Raw genomic sequence first — 13,409 nt, forward strand, 5'->3', positions numbered from 1 at the left:
CTACAGTACTATTCACACTTTTAAAAATTATTTTGCTACAGTATTTTCAGTAATAAGTTTTCAATTTTCAGCAAATAAGTGGTATCCAAACAGATACGGTGTAGTCTGCATTTAACACAACTTATTTTAATATTTATTGTGTAAAAAATATATTGGAACTTAAAAAGAAATGAGGTTTTAAAAACTATTTCTAAAAAGAATTAATTAATATGTTTTCATTTTTAACTTAAGTAATCGCATACAGTGCCGACTTCACCGCCTTTAATAATGATTCTGAGTTCTAACAAAGAATCTTTTGTATATTTCGAAGTCATCAATTAAAATTACTTAGTTAATTCTGTAGTCAAACTATGCAATAGATTCGATTTAACTACATAATTTAGTTTAATTATTGGGAGTAAGAGATCTGAGCATTGTGAAATAGTCATCTATTTACACAATCTTCACAGTAAATGACTGGATCCCAACAATGAAACAGTTTGACAAAAGGTAGGAAATTAAATGTTGTTGTAATCTCTTTCATGAATACGTACATACGTAGTTCTAATCTTAATGCATTATGCCTCTTATAAAAAAAAGATTACTATTGGGCTTTATTCAGCCAGAGAACCGGCGAATTATTATTATTATTATTATTATTTTGAATATGCTAAAGTGTCGTTCTATTAGTAGAACATTATTGTAAATGTAGTATGTTCTAAAAAAAAACATAATATTTGACATTCGGAACATTTCATGGAACATGTTATTCAGTGTTTGATGTGCTAAATGCTTGTGCTCTAAACCTCCTTTCTCACTCTCTTTCTCTCTCTAACCAATATTTTAGTATTTGGTGTATTAGTGTTTGATGTGCGAAAGTTTTACGTGCTGTCCTATCGAGAACAACTCAATATGCCTTAGCTTATCCAAGTTCTAACAAAGGATATATGCCCTGTTAATGGAAAATTGATTCGGATTCCCTTGTTCTGTTCTGTTCTGTAAAGGAATTGTTGCTGTGACTACTCACTAATAACTTCTTGGACCGAAATTCCAATTATTGACCTTTAAATTGACCATACTCCATTCATTGTAAAATAATTCTTTTAGTTTTGAATATTTATATAACAAATGGTCATAAGTTATATGTTGCACATGATTCAGTCTTCTCCAAAATTAGATGTGAAGTTCCCTATTAATCATTTCTCATATCTTACAGAAAGGAAAGTTTTATACAAAACTCACAAACTTTTATTTTAGTTGTGACATAATATTTTCAAAAAATCTTATTGGGTTTCGAAAACAAAAAGGTAATAACATAAGAATTTCCTGTTAAAAAAAATCTTAGGATGTCCTAATTAAAGAGGAAAGAAATATATTTAAATTAAAAGTATCAGGTTGATTTGTTACGTAATTCATTACGTAATGCTTAATAGCTCATTCTATTTTTTATATCTTATAAAATTATTAGGTTGATTTGATTCTTTAGTGCAGATCGCATAAATCCAAAAGTGAAATTATATACACACAAATATTTCCTTCTGGTTCTGTTATATATATATATATATATTCAATAGGTTTTGAATCTATTATTTCCATTCCGTAACGATTACTCTTTATTTATCGTAGCATGGTATTGATTTTTTTTTTTTTTTTTGAGAATCTGGTATTGATTTGATATACCAACTTGCTATCTTATGCATTTATCTAAAATTTGTCTCATGAATTCTTAAATCTGTTAATTAATTAGGCATATCTTAACCCTTCAAATTATTATTATTTTTCCTTTACATGTTTGTACTCTAGTTTTTTTTTTTTTTGGTTTTTAATCCCCTTTGTGGTGTAGTTCAAAGCTCCATCCCTAACTTTCAACTTTTCAAATGGCCTCAAAACCCTCATCCATGTTTTAGTGGACGTCCTTCATCTAGAAAACCCTTACTATATATACTAATTCAAACAATTATAATCATAGGCAAACTGGTTATACATATAATTAGCTCTCACAAACTCAGTGTTCTTAGTTTAGAAACCCCTATGTATCTTGTATATCAAGCAGTATAAACAAAGGGTAACTTTACTAGCTATCACAAACTCGACTTCTTTGTGTGTGAGAGAGAGAGCATGGACACCATTGACAGTGAGCTCCATGAACCCATATTACAATCAAAACCACCAACACCAGAGACAGTGAGTTCTGAACTAGAAGATACCCTATCCAACACTGAGATTTCAAACTTTAGCCGCCTAAAATCCGGTACATGGATTGAACTGAAAACTCTCTTTCGCCTAGCAGCACCTGCGGTAGTGGTTTACTTACTCAACAATGTCACTTCCATGTCCACACAAATCTTTTGTGGTCATCTAGGCAATCTTGAGCTCGCTGCTGCCTCTCTTGGTAACAATGGTATCCAAATATTCGCCTATGGCCTCATGGTATGTATACCTCAACACTAAAGTACTATAACCTCATCTCATTTTGTACACATTTTTGTTACACTTACAAGATATTACAACTTTGATAAAAGTGAAAAAGCAAGTCATATGTGATCGACACTGATTAATCTGTTGATTGGCTAGCTTGGAATGGGAAGCGCAGTGGAAACACTATGTGGGCAGGCTTATGGTGCTCACAAGTTTGAAATGCTAGGCATATATCTTCAGCGATCAATGATCCTACTCATGTGTACTGGGGTCTTAGTTATGTTCATCTACATCTTCTCCAAGCCCCTCTTGCTTGCTTTAGGTGAATCAAATTCCATTGCATCCGCGGCTGCAATTTTTGTCTATGGTCTTATCCCACAAATCTTTGCCTATGCTGCTAATTTTCCCATACAAAAGTTTCTGCAAGCACAAAGCATAGTGGCACCTAGCTCGTACATCTCTGCAGCTACACTAGTTGTGCATTTACTATTGAGCTGGATTGTGATTTACAAACTGGGCTGGGGATTGTTGGGTGCGGCATTGATGTTGAGCTTTTCATGGTGGATCATAGTGATTGCGCAGTTTGTGTACATATTGGTGAGTGACAGGTGCAAATACACATGGACTGGACTTAGCTGGCAAGCTTTTTCTGGGCTCTGGGACTTTTTGAAATTATCTACTGCATCAGCTATCATGCTATGTCTGGAGACTTGGTATTATCAGATACTTGTATTGATTGCTGGGTTGCTCCAAAATGCTGAGATTGCTTTGGACGCTCTCTCCATTTGGTAAGAAAAGCCCTACTCTATTCTTCTTGACCCCACTTGTGTGCTTGGGACCACTTGTGTGCTTGTGAGTGTTGTGGGGAACTTTAGAATATGAGTAGAAGCTAGATCATGTCGAGTGGAATAATCGAGAAAAATATGTTGTTGGTTGAGGGTCAAATAGATCCGCTAGCTACCCGAACAACAAACAGTCAACTAAGAACTTTCTAATTTCTATTTATTCGGCTACCGTTCCTTCTTTCATTCATTTTTTTTTAGGCTGACTTATTTACGTGAAGAGAAAGCAGCTAGTGTTTCACCTTTGTCTTGTACCCTATCACAGTCATTTTTGTCTTTTCCTTAAAAATCAACCAAATTTAACTGATGAAGTATAAAAGGAATCACTACGATTAAGACAAATGATTTTATATCTTTCATATATATATATATATATATATAAAATTAATGTGAACATGATTAGGAACACACAAAAAAGTAGTGACTGATTGGTCTGTTAGTGTTTTTTTTCCTACGTATAATTAATAATTTTTTTTTTCACATCTGTTAAGTGGTCTATTATGATTAATACATAATCAAAGTAGTTTTAGTGATTCATACACATGAAAAGTAATGTTTCTTCAATATTCACTATTTATCACCCAACAATACTATGAACACAACAAATTTCACAATATTTGAGGTGGTAGATTGTGATTATATAGTATCAATTTTAAACGGGATCATAATTGACCTCACTTTTATGAGTAGTATTATAGGTACTATTAGTTTTGGTACATTAGTTTTACAAAATAATGTGTCATCAATTAGAAAAAAACAATTCAAAATTCAATTATGAGGTAATTAAAATTCATAAATTACATTTATTACCACACCAGTTTATAAGTTTTATGTAATAAAACTTATAGCATTTTAGTATTTTTTTTTTTTCACTTTTATGATACACTAATTACTACTTATCACCTTACTTTATACTCTATCTAATTTGACCTATGTATTATAATGTATATACTTATGGTTTAGATTATCAAAAAAGTATAAACTTTACAAGAAAGGTGAAAAAGATGGTGTAAAGGCTAACGTGAAAATTGAATGGGATAGTGGAAATCTAAAACATGCGGGCTTTTGTGTTTTTGACTGTAACAAATACGCACTTTTTCCACAAAAGAAGTTTTACTGCGAGGTCAATAAAAAGAAAAAATAAATAAGAAAAGAAGAAAGAAGAAGAATATGATAGGTACTAATGAGTAGCATGATTTTGTGGTTGCAGCATGACCGTATCAGGATGGGTCTACATGATATCAGTGGGTTTCAATGCTGCTGCAAGGTTAGCATTTATGTGGTTCTTATTAATTTAGATGTGTTTTTTGTGACAAATATTATTGCATATATAGTAACAACTAACAAGATTAATGAAAAAATTGATATCTAACTGTACGTTTACCTCAAAATATATAAACAATATACTAGTGTAAGGGTGAGCAATGAGCTAGGAGCTGGACATCCAAAATCTGCAGCATTTTCTGTGGTGATAGTAACACTAAGTTCTTCAGTCATCGCGGTGATCTGCGCCATCCTTGTTCTTATCTTGAGGCGTGTCATTAGCTATGCATTTACGAGTGGTTCAACGGTGGCTGATGCTGTCTCGGAACTCTCTCCCTTCCTTGCCATATCTATCATACTCAATGGAATCCAACCCGTTTTGTCTGGTAAGAATTTTGGTCTCTCCAATAATAAATTGCTTGTAACTAGTACTTTACCATTAATTCTTGACTTTCTTGTGTTTGGTAATGATGTGATTCTCTATTTTTTTAGGTAATTATTTTCTTGTACTTGTTATTATCTAGCTAGAGAGCACATTAAAGTGTGACAACCTACCTAGCAGTGCCAATAGTACGACGATATACCATAAAGAAAACAGAATTTTTCTAGGTACCACTTTGCTAAATCATTGAAGTTGAAAAATGCACGTGCGTGACAATTTTTGATATTACTACATGTGGTCCATTAAGATATATAGGGTAAGCACAAGATTAAGCTGAGCACCCTTTAATCAAATGTGTACATAACACATGCAGTAACACATGACTTTTGTGAGTCACCACGCAGGTCATGCCTAATTGAAAACCCTAATAATTGAAATAGTTTTATAATCTATATAGTGACTTTTGGGTGAGTGTAGTTCCTTTGTTCCACATACACGCAAGAATACTTTCATTGAATAAGACCTAAAACCCTATTTAAAAAAAAAAAAAAAAAACCAATAGACCAACCAAGGTTATGTATGTACGATCTTGTCTTCACTTTTCCAATCTGATATAGTCACTTTGTCACTGCTATTAGGAATTAAATAACCAAGTTAGAGCTAGCTTTTCAGTACTCTAAGACAAAAATTGATGAAGTGTAGTTTGCAAAGCAATAAAATATTCTCCCGTTGAGAAAAAAAAAAAAAAAAACTGGAGTTCAAGTTCCTTTTTGCTAGGTAAGACAGTGATGTTTTCAATTCATTTAATTGGATCACCACAAGCAGACAAATCAGTAAGTTGAATTGGAAGCAGTACGTAGCTAGTAGCTAGGCCTCAAGTATGTTTGTTCTATCTTACTTTTATCTAACTAATAAAAAAATTTGACTAAGTGAATAAAATACGAGATTAGGTGTTTGCTTGCATGCATGAGCATATTTTTATCAGTTTATTTTGTTTTAAAAAAAAGTTGAGCACAAATAAGACAAGTTTATAAATATATATAAACTCATCCAAAACAAATTCCGATGAGATTGATAATGTAAAGACTGCATGCATGACAGCTTTCTCAGGTTATTCAGAGTCAATTAGCTTTAGAAATGATTCTAGGATGCAATGCACCCAGTCTATATCTTCATAAAAAATATTAGCCATGAAAAAATTTGGCTTTTTGCTGAACCTAAACTTGCACTGACCAACAAGCTGTACAAATTCCTGAAAAGAAGTATGCTATCTTTGTTATTCGATGAACATGTTCTTGCACTCTATTGTCTGTCCTTTTCTCTACTGAGTGATCTACACTTTACAGGTAAACAGACAAAAATACTCATTTAACTAACACAGATAATGAAGAAATCTAACAGTCAAGTCTTTTAATGGTAGTGATGGACTAGTTGTTTAACATCTCTCTCACATTGCTGGAAGTTATCTTCTAATTAAAGATGGTTATTATTACCAATATTATTCCTAAGAGTAATGCTAAACAATCATTAAACAAAACTTTATTGATAAGCAAGGAGGCATCATTGATGAGGCTAAAAGAAATAAGTGGCTCCAAATGTTGTGAAATAAATAATTCATGTAAAGAGGGAAGGTAATCGAGCTGCACCTAAGCTGGATGGATATGCAGAACATAGGATTATAGGAGTGCATGCCACATGGAATGTTTTGTGTAAGATAAAAGATTTTTTTTTTTCCTTTGAAATTTTATAATTTGATAATTGGGGAGGAGGGACTTAAAGTTTTGAACCGTGAATATTTCCGATAGAAACATAAGAAATATTAGTTGAATTATAAGACTCATTAAGAAATTGAGACAATGGCGTGCATTTAAAATGTATATTGCTGCATACTTTGCATGTCAAATGGGCTTAACATATAGATGTCAGGAATTTTTTAAAGGTGTATACGATATAATGGAAGTAATTAGTGCCATTCTAACATATTAAATAATTATTTGAATTTTTTTTTTATGATTAGTGACACATTAACTTGTAAGACTTATATAGTAAAATTTGTAATATCCCTAACATTTAAATAATCTTACGACTTACCCTTAAAATGTTATATAATTAATTTATATTATTATATATCCACACAAATTGGGTATGTCAGCAACTATTTGATAAACTAAAAAAAATGTAGAAAGTAGAAATGTAAATAGCATTTTTCATATTTTTCAAGGAGTGGCTGTCGGCTGTGGATGGCAAGCATTTGTTGCGTACGTTAACGTGGGGTGTTACTACATTATTGGTATCCCACTGGGTGCAGTACTTGGCTTTAAATTCGACCTTGGAGCTAAGGTATGACCAATTATTTACTCTTACTGTTACCTTTATTTTTGAGTTAACAGTTCCTTTATTTTCTCAATTATGTCTTTGGTGCAGGGCATTTGGTCTGGGATGATAGGAGGCACTTTTATACAGACTCTCATTTTAATTTGGTTCACATCTCGGACAGATTGGACTAAAGAGGTAAATTCAACAACCAAATTTAGTAATAATCACATTAACATATACAATATTAACTTTTAACTCTTTTCTTTTTTATAATAATTAAAACAACTTGGGTTTTACTACAAGTGATAATGACAAGTAATTCTAATACCAGTCCAAATTTCGGCGGACTCATAATGACAAGGACTAACAATGATTTACTTATCAATCAAAGGGGAAAAATAAATAAATTATTTGCTTAGTGGAATAATTATGATGATGACTTCAAATAAATATATAATGAAAGATAAAGACTCAACTAACATTCTTATTTTTACTAGTTTGTTAGTTGCTCAAATCTTGGTCGAAAATTCAAGACTTTGTAATTAAGTTGACACTTTTTAATATTCTAATATAAACATTTGCAAATTCCCTCTCTACTGTTGAAGTTATTGAATTATTTAAATTAGCAAGAAAACATTTATTGTGATGCCAATTAATTAGATGTATTTTTGACAATTAGGTGATTCAATTTTCCAAATTGGTGATCATTTGTATATTGAACTCTAAAAATTTTCAGGTTGAAAAAGCAAAGAAGCGTTTGGATAAGTGGGAAGACAAGAAGGAACCTGTTTTGACGGATTAACACACTCTTTTCGCATCAAGTTACAAGCCTTTGCGTGCATGGAAAATTGAGTCTTTTCCAACCAATAACCATCAAGTGTTCAATTTTCAATTTTCAATAAGCCTATCATGATGCTTCATGAGGATCCTCACCAAATTTGGTGCCACTGGCTTAGTCAGATTATTAACACTGCATTGAATTTCAATTTCTAATTTTTTGTTCTTGAATTTCAATTTGCCTCATTATTAGTCATTTATTCGAGCTGAGAATTTGAAGGACAAAGAGGCCAGTCATTAAGGCAAATGTGCGTTTATTATGTCCAACTAACTTAAAATGGGCTCTAATTAACAACCCAACTACATTAAACCTTTCCAAATATGTGAGCCACAACATCCACAGTCCAATTTTTATATACAACTAAAATCACAAAAGAACAGAATCCCAACCACCACCCACCAAATTAAAAAAAAAAAATGCCATTAGGAGAGAATCAAAAAATTAGGATTTATAATCTCAATTCGTATGTTACAATGAATCCTAAATAAGGTATATATAGGAATTATGATCTAGGATTAGAGATATATTGGCTGAATAAAATAATTCTGTCTTTTAGGCCAATATACATAAATCTAATATCTCTAACATTGTCATAAAACGTCATATTCAAATTTAAAGATTGTATCATAATATATTTTTCCCTTTACTTTGAAAAAAGATTTAAGAATATTATATATATTATATTGCTTACCATAGTATCTATATATGCTGTATTAATTTTCTAAGAATGTATTATGGTATTGATATTTTATAACGATTACACATGTATAAAAAAAATTACGAATATATATTATTTCAACAAGTATACAAAGATTTTTATTTTTTTATTTTTTAACTGTTTGGTACAGTCATGTCGTGTGAGAAGGAAATATGACATCATTTGAACACCCGCAATATTATATAATTACTCTTCCAACAAAGTGAGTTAAAAAAAGCTCCAATAAGCTTATAAACCTATGGCTAGAAAAATTTGTAATTGCTTCAGAGACTGTCATGGCATCTCCAAACTATATTCGATATTTTTGACACAATTATTCTTATTCTCTTTCTTTTCTCCTTTCTTTTTCTCACTACCCCACATAAAAAATAGAAAGCCTGAGCTCAATATGAACAAGTGGCCTTTGATGGGTGTCTTAACTCCAAAGCTAGCTTTTCTCTTTTCTTTTTAAACCCCACAGAAAAAATAGAAAGCCTGAGCTCAATTTGACCAAGTGGCCTTTGATGGGTGTCCACTGTCCATCTCCAAATTAAAGCTGAATAGCAAGAAAGTGTGAGCAGGGTTAAAAAAGAAAGAAATATGAATAATGACAGAGAGCCAAATGAACCAATCTGGCAATCTGTACAGGTAAGAGATATTTTTTATAAATTAAAAAAAAAAAAAAAAATCTAAAGAGACGAAAAGGAAAGGTTCTTAGAGAGAAGAAAAAGGGAATAAACAAAGACTTGAAATAGAGAGAATAAGAAAGGTTGTTGAAGAATGTATTTAAAAAAATGAAGACTAGAAAAACAATTTTTTAAACTAAATTTGATTGAAATTTTGAGTGAACTACTAGAAATACCCTTGCAGATTACAATGATGGGTTCTAGCTTTTGGAATCCCATTCCGACAGGGAAAAAAGGACATATGAGAAGGAACCAAGAATCTGTCTAAGAGAATAAGAAGACAGGAATATATATATATATGTATGTATGTATAATGGATTTGGTTGTATGGGAGAAGAATGGAGACGAGAAGTAGAGAACAGCCAAATTATTTTTTATTTAATATTTATTAGGCACATAGAAACGACCAAAGTCAAACGGATTATAAAGAGTGATTTCAAAAGCATAAATTTGGTGTGTAATCTGTGTTTTCTTCCAGTTGGTTTTATTTTATATCATACATTAATAATTAAAAATAAACCACAGTTTTAGTCATATTATCAATGAAAATTGGCTAGTGAGCATCTTTTATGCAATTTTAATCCTACTTCTTTAAAAATTATCATAAATACTAGTTCGCACGAGACATATAACTTAAAAAAAAAAAATCAAAGCAGTATAGTTATGATCATAAGAAACTAATGTTAAAGAGATGTATGTTTGTTTTCACAAATTCAATCCTTATAATATATATATATATATATAAATATTAGATTTTATAAGTCATGATAATATAAACATTCTGCCCATATTTGTTAAAAAACAGTAACGGAGCAACATATCTAGTGAGAGAGTACCTATTACACCAAAATGACATCGTTTTGTTGCAATTGGTTGCCCTTTTCTAAGTGAGGGATAAAATCCTCCCTTAATCTACTTATTATTATTAGTAAAAGGTAGAGATTTTATATATACACTTCTAGTTTGCACAATACTATTTTAAAAGCAAAAACAAAAATATGTTATGTATTTTTTTTTTTTTTTTGAGATAGGAAAAACAAAACAAAATTAAATATGTTGAGAAAAAGAGATGCTAGACGGTTGTTCTAGACGATTGCTGGAAGTTATCTTCTAATTAAATATGTTGAGAACAATCGTCTAGAACAAGCGTTGACACTTTAAATCGTAGCCAAGGATTCCCATCAAAGGTTACTTTCTTTGCACCAGGTTAGGATTTTCTTATTGTGTGATTTATACATGTGGATTTATCTTCAGTTACGTGTTCACGGTTGACTTCACATAGTTCGCTCAATTAGATCTTTTATATTTGATTTATACATGTGGATTTATCTTCAGTACATGTGCCCTAGGTTGACTTCACATAGTTCACTCAATAAGATCTTTTAGGTTTTTTTTTTTTTTGGTATTTATTTTATTGGGTAAACAATTGTGGGGTCTTTTCTTTTACTTTTTTTTTTTTTTTAATTGTGATGAACAGGTTATGAGTGAGATTGCTTTGCCATTAGAGTCCAATACCCTTTAAACAGGGGTGACATTTTTTTGGTAGTCTATTTAGTTTACTGTGTTAAGAATTGTTGGATTTTTTGCTTTTTTTTTCCTTTCTTTTTTAATTAATTTTGATGAACAGGTTTTGAGTGGATTGCGTTGTCATTGGAGTCCAATATGCTTTATATGGGAGTAAACTGTAAACATGAAATTGTGGGGTTTGTGCAGGTTGTTATCTAACTTCTTTCTATTTTTCGGTTTATATTATATTTTTCATTTCAGTTAATTTGGTTTGGATGTATATATTCGTCTTCTACATTGGCAGTTTTGAAGTCAAATATAAAGGAATCACCAGCTGATGCGATTGTGTTTATTTATTTTACTTTATTATGAAAGTTAATGAAAATTATAATCTGGAAAAAAAAAAAAAAAAAAATGAAGAAGAAGAAGAAGAAGAAGAAGAAGAAGAAGAAGAAGAAGAAAAGGAAATCTTTGAGCATGCATGTGTTCAGAGNCATATACATATTCTTGGTGTGTTTTGTTAATAACATAAATAATAGCTAATTGAATATTTATTCTTGATATTAATTTGTTTCATTGGATGAGAAAACAATAAAGTTTATGGATTAATGGGATCTTAGAGGTGTTTCATATTTTGGTAAAAAATTTGATTCCCAAACCAATGAGGAGAAAGTATTAATTTATAATTAAATTAATAAATGTTATCTCTATATATTAAGAGGATCAAAAGTTAGTTTATTTTTTTTATTTATTATTTTTTTACTTTCAGAACTACCCCTAATTTAATTAAATTATAATTATTCTTAAAACATAAAAAAAAATGAGGTTAAACCTTAAATCAACAAAAATTAAAAACAAAAACCTACTCCATGTTCTATAAAACTACCCCATGTACACAACCAAAACTACCACATGTTCTATAGTATATAAAAACTACCCCAAGTTCCTATTTAAAAAGAAAAAAAGGAAAAAAAAGCTACAAAAAAAAAAAAAAAAATCTCATCGCAGCTTGAAGCGCATGTGATGAGGAAAAATTATTAATTTTTAATTGAATAGATGTTATTGGGTTATTAGTTGTTTGGCTTAGGATAATCTTTTAGGGTCCTAGAAATCCCAAGCATTCTCATTATTCATTACAAATAGTTTGAGGGAATGTAAATTCTTGTGGAAGTATGATGGAATCTCTATATATAAGATGATTCAAAAAGTTAGTTATTATTATTTGTATTTCCAAAAATACACATAATTTAATTGACTTATCCTTATTCTTAAAACACAAAAAATGAGGTTAAAACCGTAAATCAACAAAAATTAAAAACAAAAAACTACCCCATGCTTTGTAAAACTATCCCATGCACACAACCAAAACTACCTCATGTTCTATATATATATATATATATAACTACCCCAAGTTCTTATTTTAAAAATTAAAAAAAAAAAAAAAACTACAAAAAAAGAAAAGAAAAAGAAAAAGAATCTCATTGCATTGACAAAGCACATATGATGAGGAGAAAGCATTATTTTTTAATTGAATAGATGTTATTGGATTATTAATCGTTTGGCTTAGGATAATCTTTTAGGGGCCTAGAAAATTTCCAAGCATTCTCATTACTCGTTACAAATAGTTTGAGGGAATTCAAATGCCTGTGGAGGTATGATATAATATATGGTGCCTAAATAACAATTTTTAGACTTGAAATAGCATCTTCTTATTTTTCTTTTTCTCTTTTAATTTCTCATGTTAGGATTTAATTTTAATTATACATATAATTAAATCCTACTTCTTTAAAAATTATCATAAATACTAGTTCGCACGAGACATATAACTTAAAAAAAAAAAATCAAAGCAGTATAGTTATGATCATAAGAAACTAATGTTAAAGAGATGTATGTTTGTTTTCACAAATTCAATCCTTATAATATATATATATATATATAAATATTAGATTTTATAAGTCATGATAATATAAACATTCTGCCCATATTTGTTAAAAAACAGTAACGGAGCAACATATCTAGTGAGAGAGTACCTATTACACCAAAATGACATCGTTTTGTTGCAATTGGTTGCCCTTTTCTAAGTGAGGGATAAAATCCTCCCTTAATCTACTTATTATTATTAGTAAAAGGTAGAGATTTTATATATACACTTCTAGTTTGCACAATACTATTTTAAAAGCAAAAACAAAAATATGTTATGTATTTTTTTTTTTTTTTTGAGATAGGAAAACAAAACAAAATTAAATATGTTGAGAAAAAGAGATGCTAGACGGTTGTTCTAGACGATTGCAATCTTTGAGCATGCATATGTTCAGAGGCTAATATAATATGATAGACAAAAGTTTGCAACTGTCCTCACGTTCATTCTTTGATTGGCTAATCAACAATGGTATTGCAAAACTCTCATATATATTATATATACTGGTTAACTTGAATTATAGAAATACTGTAGAGTTGTATTGTATTTTTTAATGATAAGTGC

General features: G+C 30.4%; 1 protein-coding gene across 1 annotated transcript; it reads left to right on the forward strand.

Annotated features, from left to right (window-relative positions):
- The first annotated feature begins 1,824 nt into the window (after positions 1–1,824).
- On the forward strand, positions 1,825–8,208 carry LOC112024704 (protein DETOXIFICATION 40). Its single transcript, XM_024057333.2, has 7 exons — positions 1,825–2,409; positions 2,554–3,185; positions 4,450–4,506; positions 4,650–4,888; positions 7,106–7,224; positions 7,309–7,395; positions 7,937–8,208. Exons 1-7 carry the CDS (start codon positions 2,098–2,100, stop codon positions 8,000–8,002), a joined length of 1,512 nt encoding a protein of 503 aa, XP_023913101.2. The 5' UTR covers positions 1,825–2,097; the 3' UTR covers positions 8,003–8,208.
- Positions 8,209–13,409: the final 5,201 nt, after the last annotated feature.

The sequence above is a fragment of the Quercus suber genome, unplaced genomic scaffold (assembly GCF_002906115.3).
Source record: "Quercus suber isolate HL8 unplaced genomic scaffold, Cork oak 2.0 scaffold_872, whole genome shotgun sequence".
NCBI classification, from domain to species: Eukaryota; Viridiplantae; Streptophyta; class Magnoliopsida; order Fagales; family Fagaceae; genus Quercus; species Quercus suber.

Excerpts from the sequence above, each read along its gene's own strand:
- LOC112024704 (XM_024057333.2), top strand. The coding sequence starts at position 2,098 with ATGGACACCATTGACAGTGAGCTCCATGAACCCATATTACAATCAAAA. Across the intron at positions 2,410-2,553 it reads TATTCGCCTATGGCCTCATG|CTTGGAATGGGAAGCGCAGT; the intron begins GTATGTATACCT and ends TTGATTGGCTAG. Across the intron at positions 7,396-7,936 it reads GGACAGATTGGACTAAAGAG|GTTGAAAAAGCAAAGAAGCG; the intron begins GTAAATTCAACA and ends AAAAATTTTCAG.